Raw genomic sequence first — 14,654 nt, forward strand, 5'->3', positions numbered from 1 at the left:
ACGTCTTGAATCAGTTTCTATGGTTCTAACTCTTATTTTGCTTAAAGTTTGTCAACTTATTCCTTAGAGAATTATGTTAACAATTCATATAATGATTGCTTTAGTAAAAGGATATTTTTCAGCATTGAATTGATAAAATCTTACCTAAAATTAATTAATTCTTTTTAAAAAAATTACTCAAATAAATCATCTATTAAAAAGTTGAAGTAATAATGTGCATCTAAACAATTAGAAAAATAATTTTTAAATAAATATGTATGAAATTTTTTAGGCCTCAAAGAAAATTTCGCTTTAGGCCCCCAGTTACGTTGAGCCACCCCTGCATGATGGATGGATGGACCCCTATTCATCCAACCACAATGCCCTTGTTGGTCCCTAATAGTAATTCAATAATTGATCTTACAGCTCAGTCTTGGAAAAATATCATGAACCAACTTTTATCAAAGACGGAGTCAAAATTTCATACTTAGCAAGAGATTTAAATTAACAAAAGATCACTATGCTTGAATCCCAAATAAATATGTGTCAGCTATATGAATTCTTACTAACAATGCTCTTTTTTAGACTATATGAATCTAGTTTGAAGATTTAAGTTATATACGTACATAACATTATAAAAAAGTTATAATTCTACTGACATACTAATCTCTAACATGATTTTTTTTAAGATATTAGAATTTACATATATAAATGCAGTCATATAAATTCTCACCTATATATCATGTTAAAATGAGAGAAGATTGTTTGAACATGTAAAGAGGCCGTGATGCACAAATGCGCCAACAAGGATGTGTGAAATTATCTATGGGTGTGTATAAAGAGAGATAGAGGTAAGCCGGAGAAGTATAATTAGGAAGAGGTGATTAGATAAGATATGACACACCCTGAAGCTTACCGAGGACAAAATATGGAGGTCAAATAAATATAGAAGAAGATTAGTAGGTAGTCGGGTATTGTCTAATTTCCTTATTATTATTATTATTATTATTATTATTATTATTATTATTATTATTATCCTTATTATTATTATTATTGTTGGAATGTGGAGGTGATGTCTAAGAAGCTTTAAGGATTTACTGATTAGACAAAGTTGTGAGGTATATTTTGATTGGGAGAATCATATATTTAATCTTATNTTATTATTATTATTATTATTATTATTATTATCTCATTCTTCGATTTAAGTATCACCTATTAATTTCCTTTCTTCAATTGCCACTCCTATTACCTTCTCCGTTGTTTTTTTAGTATGTGTTATCTAAGTTGAGGATCTATCAGAAAAAGTCTCTCTACCTCTATAAAATAAAAATAAATTTATGTACACACAATTTTATCGTTACTGTATTTGTGAAATTATACTAAATATATTATTGTAATAATAAATTTGGTAAGACTATATTGTTGGAATGTGGAGGTGTTGTCTAAGAAGCTTTAAGGATTTACTGATTAGACAAAGTTGTGAGGTATATTTTGATTGGGAGAATCATATATTTAATCTTATAACATTGGATGCTGTAAAAGTGAAAAAGAATCTATAATAAATACTCATTCCGTTTTAAGTTGTTTGTCATATTTTTCTTAAATTTGTTTTAAAGAAATATCTCTTTTGTTTTTGACAACTCTTTAATTTCAATTTTCCACAAAATTAAAGAATATTTTAATACATTTAACATATTTATAATTTATAATTACATAATTTAAAAATCTTCGTTACTTTCTTAAATTTTATGTCCTATCAAAATTGCACAAATAAATTAAAACGGAAATAGCATCTTTCTATCTTTTTTTCCCCACCTTTTCCCAATACCTTTAGAAAATACCTTTAATAAAGATGAGATATGAATAAGATTGTTGTGTTATAAACTCAATTTCTTTACGTTCATGTTCGAATTTTTTATCCAAGAATATTTTCTTTGAATTGGCCAGACATGATTTCTTGGCCATAAAAACTTGAAAGGATATCTTAGATCGTATGCATTGACAGTATAAAGATTTTTCAAAAAGCACAATCATTTGTAAGAGTATATTATATTTTTTATCAAGTCATGAGTTAGCAATGACGAAAGAATAAATAAAAAAAATAGAGAATAGAGATATAATTTGTCGTTAATCTACCACTAAATATAGTCTATAGTTAACATAATATTTTGGTAGTTCAATGTTAATTTGTTATTAAATAGAATTAGTTTTTTATCAAGTCATGAGTAATCACTACAGGAGAAAAACAGTTAAAGGAATTCGTTTCTAATTTGTCATTAATTAGTCTATAGCTAACATAACCTTTTAATAATTTATTGTTATTAAATAGAATTAGCGATGAGTTTTTACTATGCAGTGAGTCAATGACAAAATGTAGTGAATTGATAAGAATCATAAAGATTTATTTATAATTATTTGTTTTTCCTCACTATGATTGTAGTTCTTCTAATTTACGTGCTATATTTCATTTTTTGATATTCAAATTATGTAAATTTTGATTAATATTTAGAATTTTTTTTTTGTCATATCGACATTATAAGGTGCGGCTTATAGTACTTAAATTTTTGTCTAGTTTTTAAATAACATAATACAAAAAATGATAAATTAAACTTGGTTCCAGGTGAAGATCGAGTAAACACTGTAATTTTGAGTATGCACGAATAAACAATCAGCTTGTCTTCATTGTGTCGGTTGAACACTCTTAACTTACAAAATGATCTCCGAGACTCCTACAAAATTATGTGTCGGATCAACATCGGATGTCTATGTGACATAGTAAAGACGAGTTGAAGTGTTTAGTTGTCTGTTAAAATCAAATTGAGATGCCTAGATATGCACTCTCAAGTTGGAATGCTTACTTGTCTGTTGAGGTCAAATTTAAATATTTATTTATATATTATGTCTTTTCAAATAACTAATGTTTAATTTCAAAATATCTAATTGATCTAATTCAATTTACCTTAGTGAAATCGATTCTCGAAAAATAAAAAATATCAGGTAAATCAAAACAAATAAAGTATAAATCATGAAAACTCCACCCTATCCTATTTGTTTCTAAAAGATGACTAAATATAGTGTGTTTGCTATCTGAAATAGCACCTTTGCATCTAGCTACAGCTAGCATTTGTATCCATCTGCTGGATTCTTTTTCCCCTTTTTTATATTTGTTTTCATTTGATACGAAGTTTAAAAAAGAATTAAAAACAAATGCATTACTTAATTATATTGATAATCATCTTTATTATTTGATTAATTTGTAAGCTTAAGAAATGGTGTCAATATTGAATTTTAGTATTATAACGAAGCAAAAATGGGAGAATGCTAATTAACCAGAGTTATGGTGAAGTGGTAAAGTAAAATCTTTTTGCGTAGAATATTTAAACCAATCCGATTAGTTTTAGACTTTGATATAACTTTTTTACGTAAGATTTTTCAATTTTCTCAAAAAAGTATAATTTACTAAACAGTTATCCAAAAAGAATAACCGACGAGAATTTCTAGCGATTAGGCGGTCATTTCAATGTAAATGCACTTTTTTACTCAAGGAAGTTTTGTCCCGCCCAAAGTTGATTTAATCCGTACATTTGACACCTTTGCTCAAGGCGCATGTCTTCTAGAGTTCATTATAAACATATACAAAGATCAACATCAACTAAGAATAATATAGTTTCATAGTAGAAGAATAACATAAAAAAGTTTAAAGATTCTTGACATCAACAAAATATCAACATAGTAAGTTTATTACTCATATAAATAGCCGTATCCTTTGATAAAAAAAATATATCATTGCAATAACATTGAAAGAAGAAAAAACTAAAATATCCTAGCATATAGTCATAATATAATATATAAACTTTATATTATCATGCCTAGAGTTGATCCATTGATAGTTGGTCGTGTGATAGGTGATGTTTTAGATCCATTCACTAGGTCTGTTGATCTTAGAGTTGTTTATAATAATAAAGATGTGAACAATGCATGTGTGTTGAAACCTTCACAAGTTGTTATGCAACCTAGGGTTCATATTGGAGGGGACGATCTTCGCAACTTTTACACTCTGGTAAATTATAAACTTACTTGCTCTGTTATGTTATGTTTTTACACTCTATTTTATGTGATGCTACTAATATTTGGAGGGGTAGAGGGGTTTAATTTTCTCCAATCAAGATTGTTTAATTTCAAGTACTTTTATAAATGTTTTGAACGATTAACTATCATCCATTATAGTACTTTTTATATTCAAGATTTTACATTATGAATCTCCTTACTACATGCACAAATAGTTTTTAGTTTCTTTTATTTTTTCTTAATGTTTTGATTACATTGTTTGAGATTCTTTTGTGATTGTTTTTTTATGAAGATTATGGTGGATCCTGATGCTCCAAGCCCAAGCGACCCTAACTTGAGGGAGTATCTACATTGGTTAGTGTTGTAGATCTGATTAGATTAAACATATGAAAATTATTTTTGAGAAATAATGACAGTGAAACTCGAATCGAGGACCACCATTTGCTCATAATGCAAGAGAGAACCCACAATTGATAACATAAAATCATAATGTCATGTGTACTGAAAATCCTATTTCTCTAATAATGAAAGTGTTATATATATATTGTCACCCCCCCCCCCTCCCCTCCCCACCCCCCACCCCAAACAAAAAAGTGTCTGAATTATGTCTAGTTTTCCTTATTAATATTATTATTACTATTTTCTATCTTTTTTATTTTATTTTAATTTTATTATTATATGTTGTTTCTTTTGCTCCACTTGTTGTATTATTTGTTGTTGTTACTACTCTTTTCTCCATTATTTTCATTATGGCTTCTTCACTACTGTATTCCCTTTTCATACATGCTTTAAAATGCATTACTTAAATGGAAAGTCTATCGAAAATAACATCTCTATCTTCACCAGACAGGTATAGGATCCGCATACACACACCACTCTGTTTAAACCTCACTTATATAATTACACTGAATATATTACTATTGTTCTAACCGTACTTGTTTAATATTTTTTTCTAGGCTGGTCACAGATATCCCAGCAACTACAAATACAAGCTTTGGTAAATCCTTTTATAACTATAGACCTTATACAATTTGTACTAGACTCCATTTTGCATTAGTTTGTCATTTACACAAAGTTCTATGCATTGACACAATAAAACAAGAGAAAATAAATCATATAGTATATACACATATATGGTCGTTAATTTGGCTAGAAAAATCACAAAATCGACCAGAAAAGATTATAAATTTCAAAAATCTTTTATATGATCATTAATTATTTGATTTTTCTTACTTTACACTAGGAAATGAAGTCGTATGCTACGAGAATCCAACACCTACGATGGGAATTCATCGATTCATTTTGGCTTTATTTCGACAATCGAGACGTGAAACAGTGTATGCCCCAGGTTGGCGTCAAAATTTCAACACAAGAGACTTTGCTGAGCTTTACAATCTTGGATTGCCTGTTGCAGCTGTTTACTTCAATTGCCATAGGGAGAGTGGTACTGGAGGACGTCGCGCATAAAAAAATAATATATATATATATATATATATATATAGTAGAATAAAGTCTATATTGACATGTCATTGCGAGATCAAGTGAAGATAACATGATTTAGGAGGGATATCAAATTGAAAAATTAGAATTTCTGACTGACTTTCTATGTTGGTTAGAAATTCTGATATTTCTAGTAGTGACTATTATTTTTATGTAATTAGAAACCTAGATATATACTTGATGTCAAAGTACTAAGGGGGATTACCCTCATGCTGTTATAAATAAATAGAGTATATTGGTTAGCATATGATAAATTTATGGTTTGTAATAATAATTTTCCATCTAATTGTACTTGCATTGTCACAATTGTTTTCGATGGATTTTCTATCGAAAATTTTCATATATATATAATTTTGATTTGTCTAATAGTCTTACTTAACTTTTTATGTAAAACTCTAGATGCTTGTGGTTCGATATATTAAAGGGTTTTCTCTCATGTGATATAATTAATTAAGTACTTACTATTACCAATGGCTAGCGCGCTACCAATTTCTTTTTATTTATATTCTGATAGATCTTATCTTAATAGAACTTTAATTTATCCATTGCAATGTCGTTTTTGACAGTAGGAATAATTTATGGTAGTAAAACAAGAACTAGGCAGTATATTCATCTAGTCATGATTTTTTCTTCCTAATTGAATATGATTCCCAAAATATATTATTGGACCATACAAGAACAAGTTGTTCATGATATGGACATATAGTACTATGCCAAGTTATAATGGAGAATCTTTTGTGTAAAAAAAGTTAACAATATTTTTGTCCAAGATAAAAAGCTTGGAATGAGAATTTTGTGTCACTTGTGAAGAAAGACAAGAGTATATTTCAATATGGTCATTTTTATTCTCAAACCTATATGGTATTCCTAGAATATTTGGATACATGTGAAGAATCAATGTGGTCCTAGAGACTTTAAATTAACAAATTGTTATGAATAATCGACACGTTTTTCAAGTGGAGTCACACTAAATCTTCCTTTTGCCTTCAATTAATTATTTGTAAACTTTTTTATGATTCTCCCCATTGGCTAGAAATTGTGTATGACGGTTTCTTGTACTAATTTCTCCTTAAAAGGCAATAGCTACACAACTTACACGCAAATATAAAACCTTTCACGTGTTCAACAACCAATAAAATAGGGCCATAAAGAATCCTACATGCAAATACAAAACCTTCCACGTGCTTAACAACCAATAAAATAGGGCCATAAAGAATCTTACATTAGAAGGGATCAATTATTTTGTTTTATATAAAGGTGCAAACACCTAATGCTAAAGATACAAACACTTAATGCCATAATAGTCACAACTCTTGTTGTAAAAAGGTACAAACACTTAATGCCATGATAGTCACAACTCTTGTTGTAAAAAGGTACAAAAACATAATGCTAAAGGTACAAACAATTAATGTCACGATAGTCACAACTCGTGTTGAAAAAAGGTACAAGAACCTAATGCTACAGGTACAAACACTTAATGCCATGATAGTCTCAACTCTTGTTGGCTTATATAAAAGGGTAATAAGTGAAGGACTAGTGACTTTGACTGAGTGTCCTGAATAATCGACACATGTGTCAAGTAAAGTTACACTAAATCCTCCTTCTTTGCCTTCAATTAATTATTTGTAAACTTTTTTATGATTGACCCCCATTGGTTATCTCCTAATTCTTCAATCAAGAAGTTGTGTATAGCGACTTCTTGTACTAATTTCTCCTAATATAGATCTACTTGTTAATATATCCATAAAAATATTATCCTGATAGATAATTTTTCATAATAATTAATGAAGATTAGTAATCTTTAAAATAATAGTGTAAAAGAAATTGTAGACTATTAGAATATCAAGCAATTGTCTCTACTCTCTATAATAAGTGGAATTAATAGTTTGTTAAATAAAACAAAAAAATATATTAAAGAATTGTTATACTACCACTAGGTCACATATAAAAGATATGACATGTAACTGTTCATAATAAACACAATCAATAATTTGAAAAATAATTTTAAGAATATACTCTCTAGTGTATGGAAAAAAAAGAGTTTTGACTAAAGATAACAAGAAGTCGGAAAAAAAAAGAGTTTTGACTAAACACAATCAATAAATTTGAAAAAACATTCATTTGTGGTCCATTGAAAACATACATATATACTTAAGAGGTATTTTGATTAATATCATAGATTAAATATATATCATGTATGATTAATGGTACAAGGTAAAAATAATAATCGTTGCATAACTAATATAGCATTTTCTTGAATTTATTAATTAAATCCGCATTGTTAATCGCATAACTTTATTTGAAATTTTTGAAATTTAGTTTGATCATTGTTTTCTAAGACTTTTTATAATTTGAGCGAACTTTTATTAAAATATAATTTTTAAAAATTAGCAAACTTACCAATTTGATTAATTTATCTAATACATGCAATCAAATTTTCTCCAAAGTAATAATATTTCATAAATAGTCATATAATATTATAAATTAAATCTCATATAAGAGCTACGATATAGGAATCATTTTGCTCATAAAACGACCATAGGAGGACCATCCAATATATAATGATTCCTTAAAATTTTGCAGTGAGAACCTCAGAAAAAAGTTTGAACAAAAAAGATAAATCCATTAATTCTTTTATAAAGCATCGATATCGTCTTTTATCAAAATATTATATCGTGATGAAGTGTAAAATAATTTTTATTAGTAATATATATATATATATATATATATATATATATTGTTGGATTCTCTTAACGTAAGAGAAGATTCAAATCGTGATACTATGACATTCTACAATTATGAAAGCAAGAAATCTTTTTCTTTTTTTTTTCTTATTTTAAAAACAAATAGAGAGAGAGAAAATAGGAGGGTGAAAAGATCAAAGAAGAAAGGAGAATATTGATCCGTCGATGTATATATTTTCTCAAAATTTGGCCTGTCATTAAGGGATTTTTCAATGAAAAAAATCCGTTAGTAATATAACTAACAAGTCAACTATCGATTAAATTATTTTAGTTTTGACATATTTAAGATTGCAAGTTTCAAATTAAGTCATTAAAAACTTACAGAGACATACATGTTATGGCTTATTTAAAGATGACACATTTCAAAAATCTCGTAAATTTTGTGTCGAGTCAAATTTATATCACATAAATTGAAACAAAACACGTGTGTGAGGAGGGGGGAGGAAGAGGGAGAGTGTTTTAGAGTAATATAAATTAAATGAAAATGTATATCAATTATTAGAGGGAATTTAGAGACTAAGTCAAAATAACAGAAAAATATATTTAAAGATCTAATTACTAATTTCTTGCCAGTATTTTGCGTGTTTAATGTTGCATTATTTTATTATTATTATAATGTTGCATTAATAAGACTTCCATGTTTTTAATTAATCATATCCTGAAGTTTTTATAAATTGTAAAAGAAGCAACCATAGGATATCTATCACAAATTGTCAACTTGATTTTGCATATTTATAATGGTCCTAGTGATAATTAATTAACGATAATAGTTTAATTGTCATTAAATATTATTTTTAACGATAATTATCACTCTTTGTAAATGTCCATAAAGTATATAGAGACGTTGGATCGACATTAGATCCAATGGTAATTGACTAATATTGATAAAGACTCTAGCGCTCTTTGTTAATATATATATTTATTACCGGTAAAAAATATTCTTGTTGTAGTATCATTTTATTATGCTTTTGACTAAATAATATTTGGACAATTACTCTATACAATGTGCCATTTATTATTCACTTAGATAAGATCTCTTCCTTTTTTTTTTGAAATTTTCCATTTGGTATTTTTTTTAAATATAAATGAATTCCAAAATTACGTTTCTATGTTGGGAGACTTTCACATTTGATTAAAGATAACTCAATAAATACAGACTAATCTATTGGAGTCAATGAAATTAAATAATAAATACATAAATGTGTCATATTAATTACAAATCTACCTTCATACGCTTTCATACTTGTTTATAATTCTTAATTTTAGTATTAATCGAAATCTTTGCTACACTCTCTGTCTTTCGGATGACTAGGCTAAAAAGGGTAGAAAATGTTAAGTTTCAAAGGGTTTAAGTATTTAGTTGGGAAAATAGGGAGTGGTTGGAGATGGAATAGCAATTCAAGAAAAATACAAGGGTCCCCTATAAAAGGTTATCTAAGTTATACATTTGACGTAATAATCAACTTGATCTATATTCAAGTTATAATCTCAGGACTATAATTACGAAATATCCTAATTATAGTTCAAACGACTCTGATATTGTTTTAAAATAAGAAAAAAATCAAAATTAATATTAACTTTTGCATCTAACAATCAAAGTCATTTGGCACCATTAAGGCTCAAACATTATTGTCAATGTGAGTAAAAAATAATATCTAACTAATTAAATCTTTTGATTAAACATTTGGAACACAATCATATTAAAGTATGTGACATCTCAATATTTGAAAATTTTTAAATTATTAAAAACAACACTTGCCACTTATTAATTAGAGATGACTTTTGAATGAACCTTTTTTTCTTCCTTTAATTAGAACATATTTTATTATATAATAATTGTCTAAATTATTGGCAAGCGTGTCAAACTTGCTATACAATTAATATATTAAATCTTGAGAATTAATTTAATTAATTAATTGACTAAAATTATCAGAGTATTAATATATAACTCAATAAAATCGTAGACCGTATAATATTATTGGTAATAAAAATAGATATACCCAACCTTTTAATTAATTTTAACATGCATATGATTAATTTGTATACCACATTACAATTTGATCAAAAATTGAATATAAAGAACAACCAGGATCGGGTGGAGTGGTAACTATTTCTTCATCCTTAATCAAGAGGTCTCGGGTTTGAGTCGCCTTTGTTAGGGAGCGTTTTACCCCCAAATTCCAATGTGGGACTTCTTGGCACGAATACAAATTTAGTCAGGTTCTAATGTGGGTACCGAAAAAAAAAATTGAACATAAGTAAAATGTCAACTCTTCATGATTAATTTGCAAAATTAATGACCACCCCCACCCCAACACCCTTTGAGCTCTTAATTTTCTATATAAATTAACTATCATAGGGAATTATTTACCAATACTGATTTATTCTCAATGGCAATATTTCATATATGCTCAAACAATATGTTTATCTTTACATTATGGATTTTCTCTATGCTTTCAATTACTGCCAATTCTCATCCAAATGTAAGTATAGTTTTCTCTATTATATAAGTTGTCCATAATATAGTTGTAGATAGCTTAGTCTTATATGATTGAATGTTTTATTTGTTATCGACGATATTACACTAAGTACTTTGAATAAACCTGAATAATTATAGAATACATTAACTCTTATTATACCTTTTCTCACGCTATTACTAGTCTCCTTTTCTTATGGACACTTATTTGTTATTATCTTCTAATTAAATAAACAGTTTGTTGCAAGTGAAATTAGAATTCATAAATTTTAAATATTGAATTTACCACTATGGATATATAGTAGTTACCTATAGTTATCAACAATATTAAAATCTGACACTGAAAAAAAACTTATAGTATTGTCGGTATAATAATTTTCACATGTTATAACAAATAACTTGCCTTATTTTATTTTATTTTCATATTTAGTGGCATAACAAGAAGCATCACACATTAGGAAATTGGATAAACCATGGTGGTGATTTGTACAATCAAAGATATGCCTATGGAGAAAATAAAATTAGTCCTAAGAGTGCTTCAAAGCTGAGGTTAAAATGGGAATTTAAAGCTGGAAAAGATATAACAGCGACTCCAACAATATTTGATGGAATATTATATTTTCCGAGTTGGAATGGTAATATATACGCAGTTCGAGCTGAAGATGGAGTTGTTGTTTGGAAAAAAAGTTTGCATGAATTGACTGGAATTAGTGGGAGTTTTAATGCATCCTTATTGCCTAATGTGACAAGTATAATGGCTAGGGCAACACCAAGTGTTGTGTTTGATAGGGATTTGGTGATTGTTGGTGTTTATGGACCAAGTTTGGTACTTGGATTGAAAAGAAGTAATGGAAATCTTGTTTGGAGTACAAAATTGGATCATCATCCTACTAGCGTTGTTACTATGTCTGGGACTTACTACAAGGGGTAAGTTTACTATACCCTTAACCTTTTTATTCAGTCTGATGTTCGGTATGTGACTTGGGGTTCATGTTATTAAAAATTGTTTAACTTTGGGATTCGTCTTCTTATCAAGAAAATAATCTTTTAGATGTTGATATCGAAGATTAGAATAAAAGATTTAGTAAATAGTTAAACTTTATTCAGTCTTCTTTATGAGTATTGTTTTTGTTACGCACATACTATCTTGTTTTACATACTATTTTGTTCTTCATTTTATTGTAATTACTTGTTGTAATTTCTTTCGCTTGGGTTACAATACTGTTGCTGCTACTTAAGCACAGCTTATCGGAAAAGTTTCTCTACCTTCTGAACTTGCTTACATACCATCCACTCAAACATTATTTGTGAAATTACATTGTTATTCTATTTTTGTTGTTGTTATATATTATATTATATAGTTTTTATAATACAATAAAATCCATGCAAATTCGCATTTTTGTAGAGCTTTTTACATCGGAACTTCATCGCTAGAAGAAGGAGCTGAAATCGATAAATGTTGCTACTTCCGCGGTAGCTTCCTCAAGTTAGATATTGATACAGGCAAAATTATATGGAAGACTTTTATGCTTCCGGAGAACGGCGGAAAAATCGGCGGTTATTCTGGCGCCGCCGTATGGGGAAGCAGTCCATCAATCGATTCCCAGCGAAATCACGTCTACATCGCTACCGGAAACCTCTACTCTGTCCCCAAACGCATCGCGGATTGCCAAAAGGAGCAGAATCAACAGAACCATACAGATCCGACCCAACCCGATAAATGCATCGAGCCGGAGAATCACTCCGACTCGATTTTGGCATTGGATCTGGATTCCGGTGAGATTGAATGGTATAAACAGCTTGGAGGATATGATGTGTGGTTTGTTGCGTGTATGAATTCGACGAACCCTAATTGCCCGATTGGCCCAAGCCCAGATTATGATTTTGGAGAAGCTCCGATGATGCTTAGCGTGGTTGTTAATGGAAGGAAGAAGGTAGACATTGTAGCAGCTGTGCAGAAGAGTGGAATTGCTTGGGCATTGAAGCGTGACAGTGGCAAACTCTTCTGGACTACTGTAAGTGAAAGAACAATTTTGCGTGTACTTTGACTATTTTTCATATAGTTGCAAAATATCTAGTTGATAACTATAACAAATGTTTTTTAATCAATTTTGTTCACACCTCAACTATTCCACGCAATACCTTATATACCATCAATTTTTTTAATGTGTTTGTGGTCGGGAACCTAAATAGATAGATAGGGAGGTTAGAAGATTAGTAATTATCGTTGTCTAGTTTACTTATCAGTATATGTTTGTTTTTTTGCTTCAATTATCGTATTATTTGTTGTTGTTGCTTTTTTTCTTCTTGATTGATTTCAACCGGCTTCTTCGCTGTTGTATTTGCTTTATGAACTTAATGTGTGACATGCTTACACAAGCCAAGGGTCAATAATCAAAATCAGTGTGGTAAACTTTATCCTCCCCAAACCACTTGTGAAATTATAATAAATATGTTGTGTTAGTCATTAGACTCTAGAAATCGCTAAGAGAATGGTAGATAACATAATTGCTAGAAAGAATTGTGTTGCAGAGAATTTTGATTAATTTTTGCTGGAATAATTTGCCAAATGTCTCTCTATTTAATACTACTCATCTAGGAGCTAAAGTATAAATAATAACTTCTACATAAGTCTTTACATATTTACATTTAGGTTCCTTCTCTAGAACTCTCTACAGGTCTCTAGAACTCTCTACATGTCCCTAGAGTATTCTAGAAACTTTCTATATAGTTCTATAATATTCCATGAGAAATCTCCATATTTTTCTAGAATCATCCACAAGGACTAGTCTTTTTCGTAAGCCCTCCACATCAGCAATTTTGTGTCATGTGACACTCACATGATCCTTGTGTGGCGTGATGATGTGATGGGTCATCACACTTTTAAGGGGATTATCTACTATATTTTGATTTGTAAAAATAGGACACTAAAGGAAATGGGGTTGATGTATGCAGGAGGCTGGTCCTGGAGGTATAGGAGGAGGAGGTATATGGGGAGCAGCCACAGACACAAAGAGGGTATACACTGGCATTGCCAACACCGGTAACTTAAACTACACATTGTATCCATCAACGAAGATTACAACAGGTGGAGCCTGGGTGGCAATGGATGCTCAAACCGGCGAAATCTTATGGACAACTGCAGTTCCAAACAATGGTAGATCAAATCCTGTTACTGTTGCCAATGGAGTTCTATTAGCTGGTTCACAAAATCCAAGAGGCCCCATCTATGTTATTAACGCGAAAACAGGAAAGATATTGTGGTCAAACGAGACTGGTGCAACTGTGTATGGGGGTATGTCAGTGAGCAATGGCTGCTTTTATGTTGGTAATGGTTATAGATCTGGTATTGGAGTCTTTAATCCCATTAACACTGGTGGAACTTCACTCTTTGCCTATTGTGTATATTGAAATGCCAAGTGATGTTTCACTTATAGCTTTGGCAAATCATATGTGACGAAGATAGTAAATAAAGAAGTATATGGTTGTGGTATCCGAGTCAGTTTGTGACTTATTCCATCAAATATCTACTACCTCCTATCAATACAATTATCAAATCGAAAATCTTAAAGATAGTGCTCAAATGAATGAAACACTACTTTGGATCTAACAATCAAAATTCATTTGGCACCAATAAGGCTCAAACATTATTGTCAATATATGAGTAGAAAATAATATCAACGTAACTAATCAAATCTCTTAATGAAACATTTGTAAAACACAATCAAATTAAAGTATGTGACATCACAATATTTGAAAATTTCATATTATTAAAAAGCGTATACTTTTATTTAATTAATTATATATTTGCGACTGACTTTTGAATGAACCTTTTTTCTTCCTCTAATCATAATATATATATACCTACTCACACCTGCTACTATCTT

The 14,654-nt window shown here is 29.4% G+C and overlaps 2 protein-coding genes across 2 annotated transcripts in view; both read left to right on the top strand.

Annotated features, from left to right (window-relative positions):
* The first annotated feature begins 3,784 nt into the window (after positions 1 to 3,784).
* Positions 3,785 to 5,514, top strand: LOC125867642 (protein HEADING DATE 3A-like). Its single transcript, XM_049548199.1, has 4 exons — positions 3,785 to 4,039; positions 4,340 to 4,401; positions 5,004 to 5,044; positions 5,291 to 5,514. The coding sequence occupies exons 1-4, from the start codon at positions 3,845 to 3,847 to the stop codon at positions 5,512 to 5,514; spliced, it is 522 nt and encodes a 173-aa protein (XP_049404156.1). The 5' UTR covers positions 3,785 to 3,844.
* A 6,652-nt stretch (positions 5,515 to 12,166) lies between these two features.
* Positions 12,167 to 14,654, top strand: part of LOC125867742 (uncharacterized) — an 8,927-nt gene continuing 6,439 nt past the window's right edge. Inside the window, exons 1-2 of the mRNA XM_049548311.1 lie at positions 12,167 to 12,782; positions 13,723 to 13,855. Coding sequence (XP_049404268.1) covers positions 12,294 to 12,782; positions 13,723 to 13,855 — 622 coding nt within the window. The 5' untranslated portion in view covers positions 12,167 to 12,293. The remainder of the gene's footprint in view (positions 12,783 to 13,722; positions 13,856 to 14,654) is intronic.

Source organism: Solanum stenotomum, chromosome 6, assembly GCF_019186545.1.
Source record: "Solanum stenotomum isolate F172 chromosome 6, ASM1918654v1, whole genome shotgun sequence".
Lineage (NCBI taxonomy): Eukaryota > Viridiplantae > Streptophyta > Magnoliopsida > Solanales > Solanaceae > Solanum > Solanum stenotomum.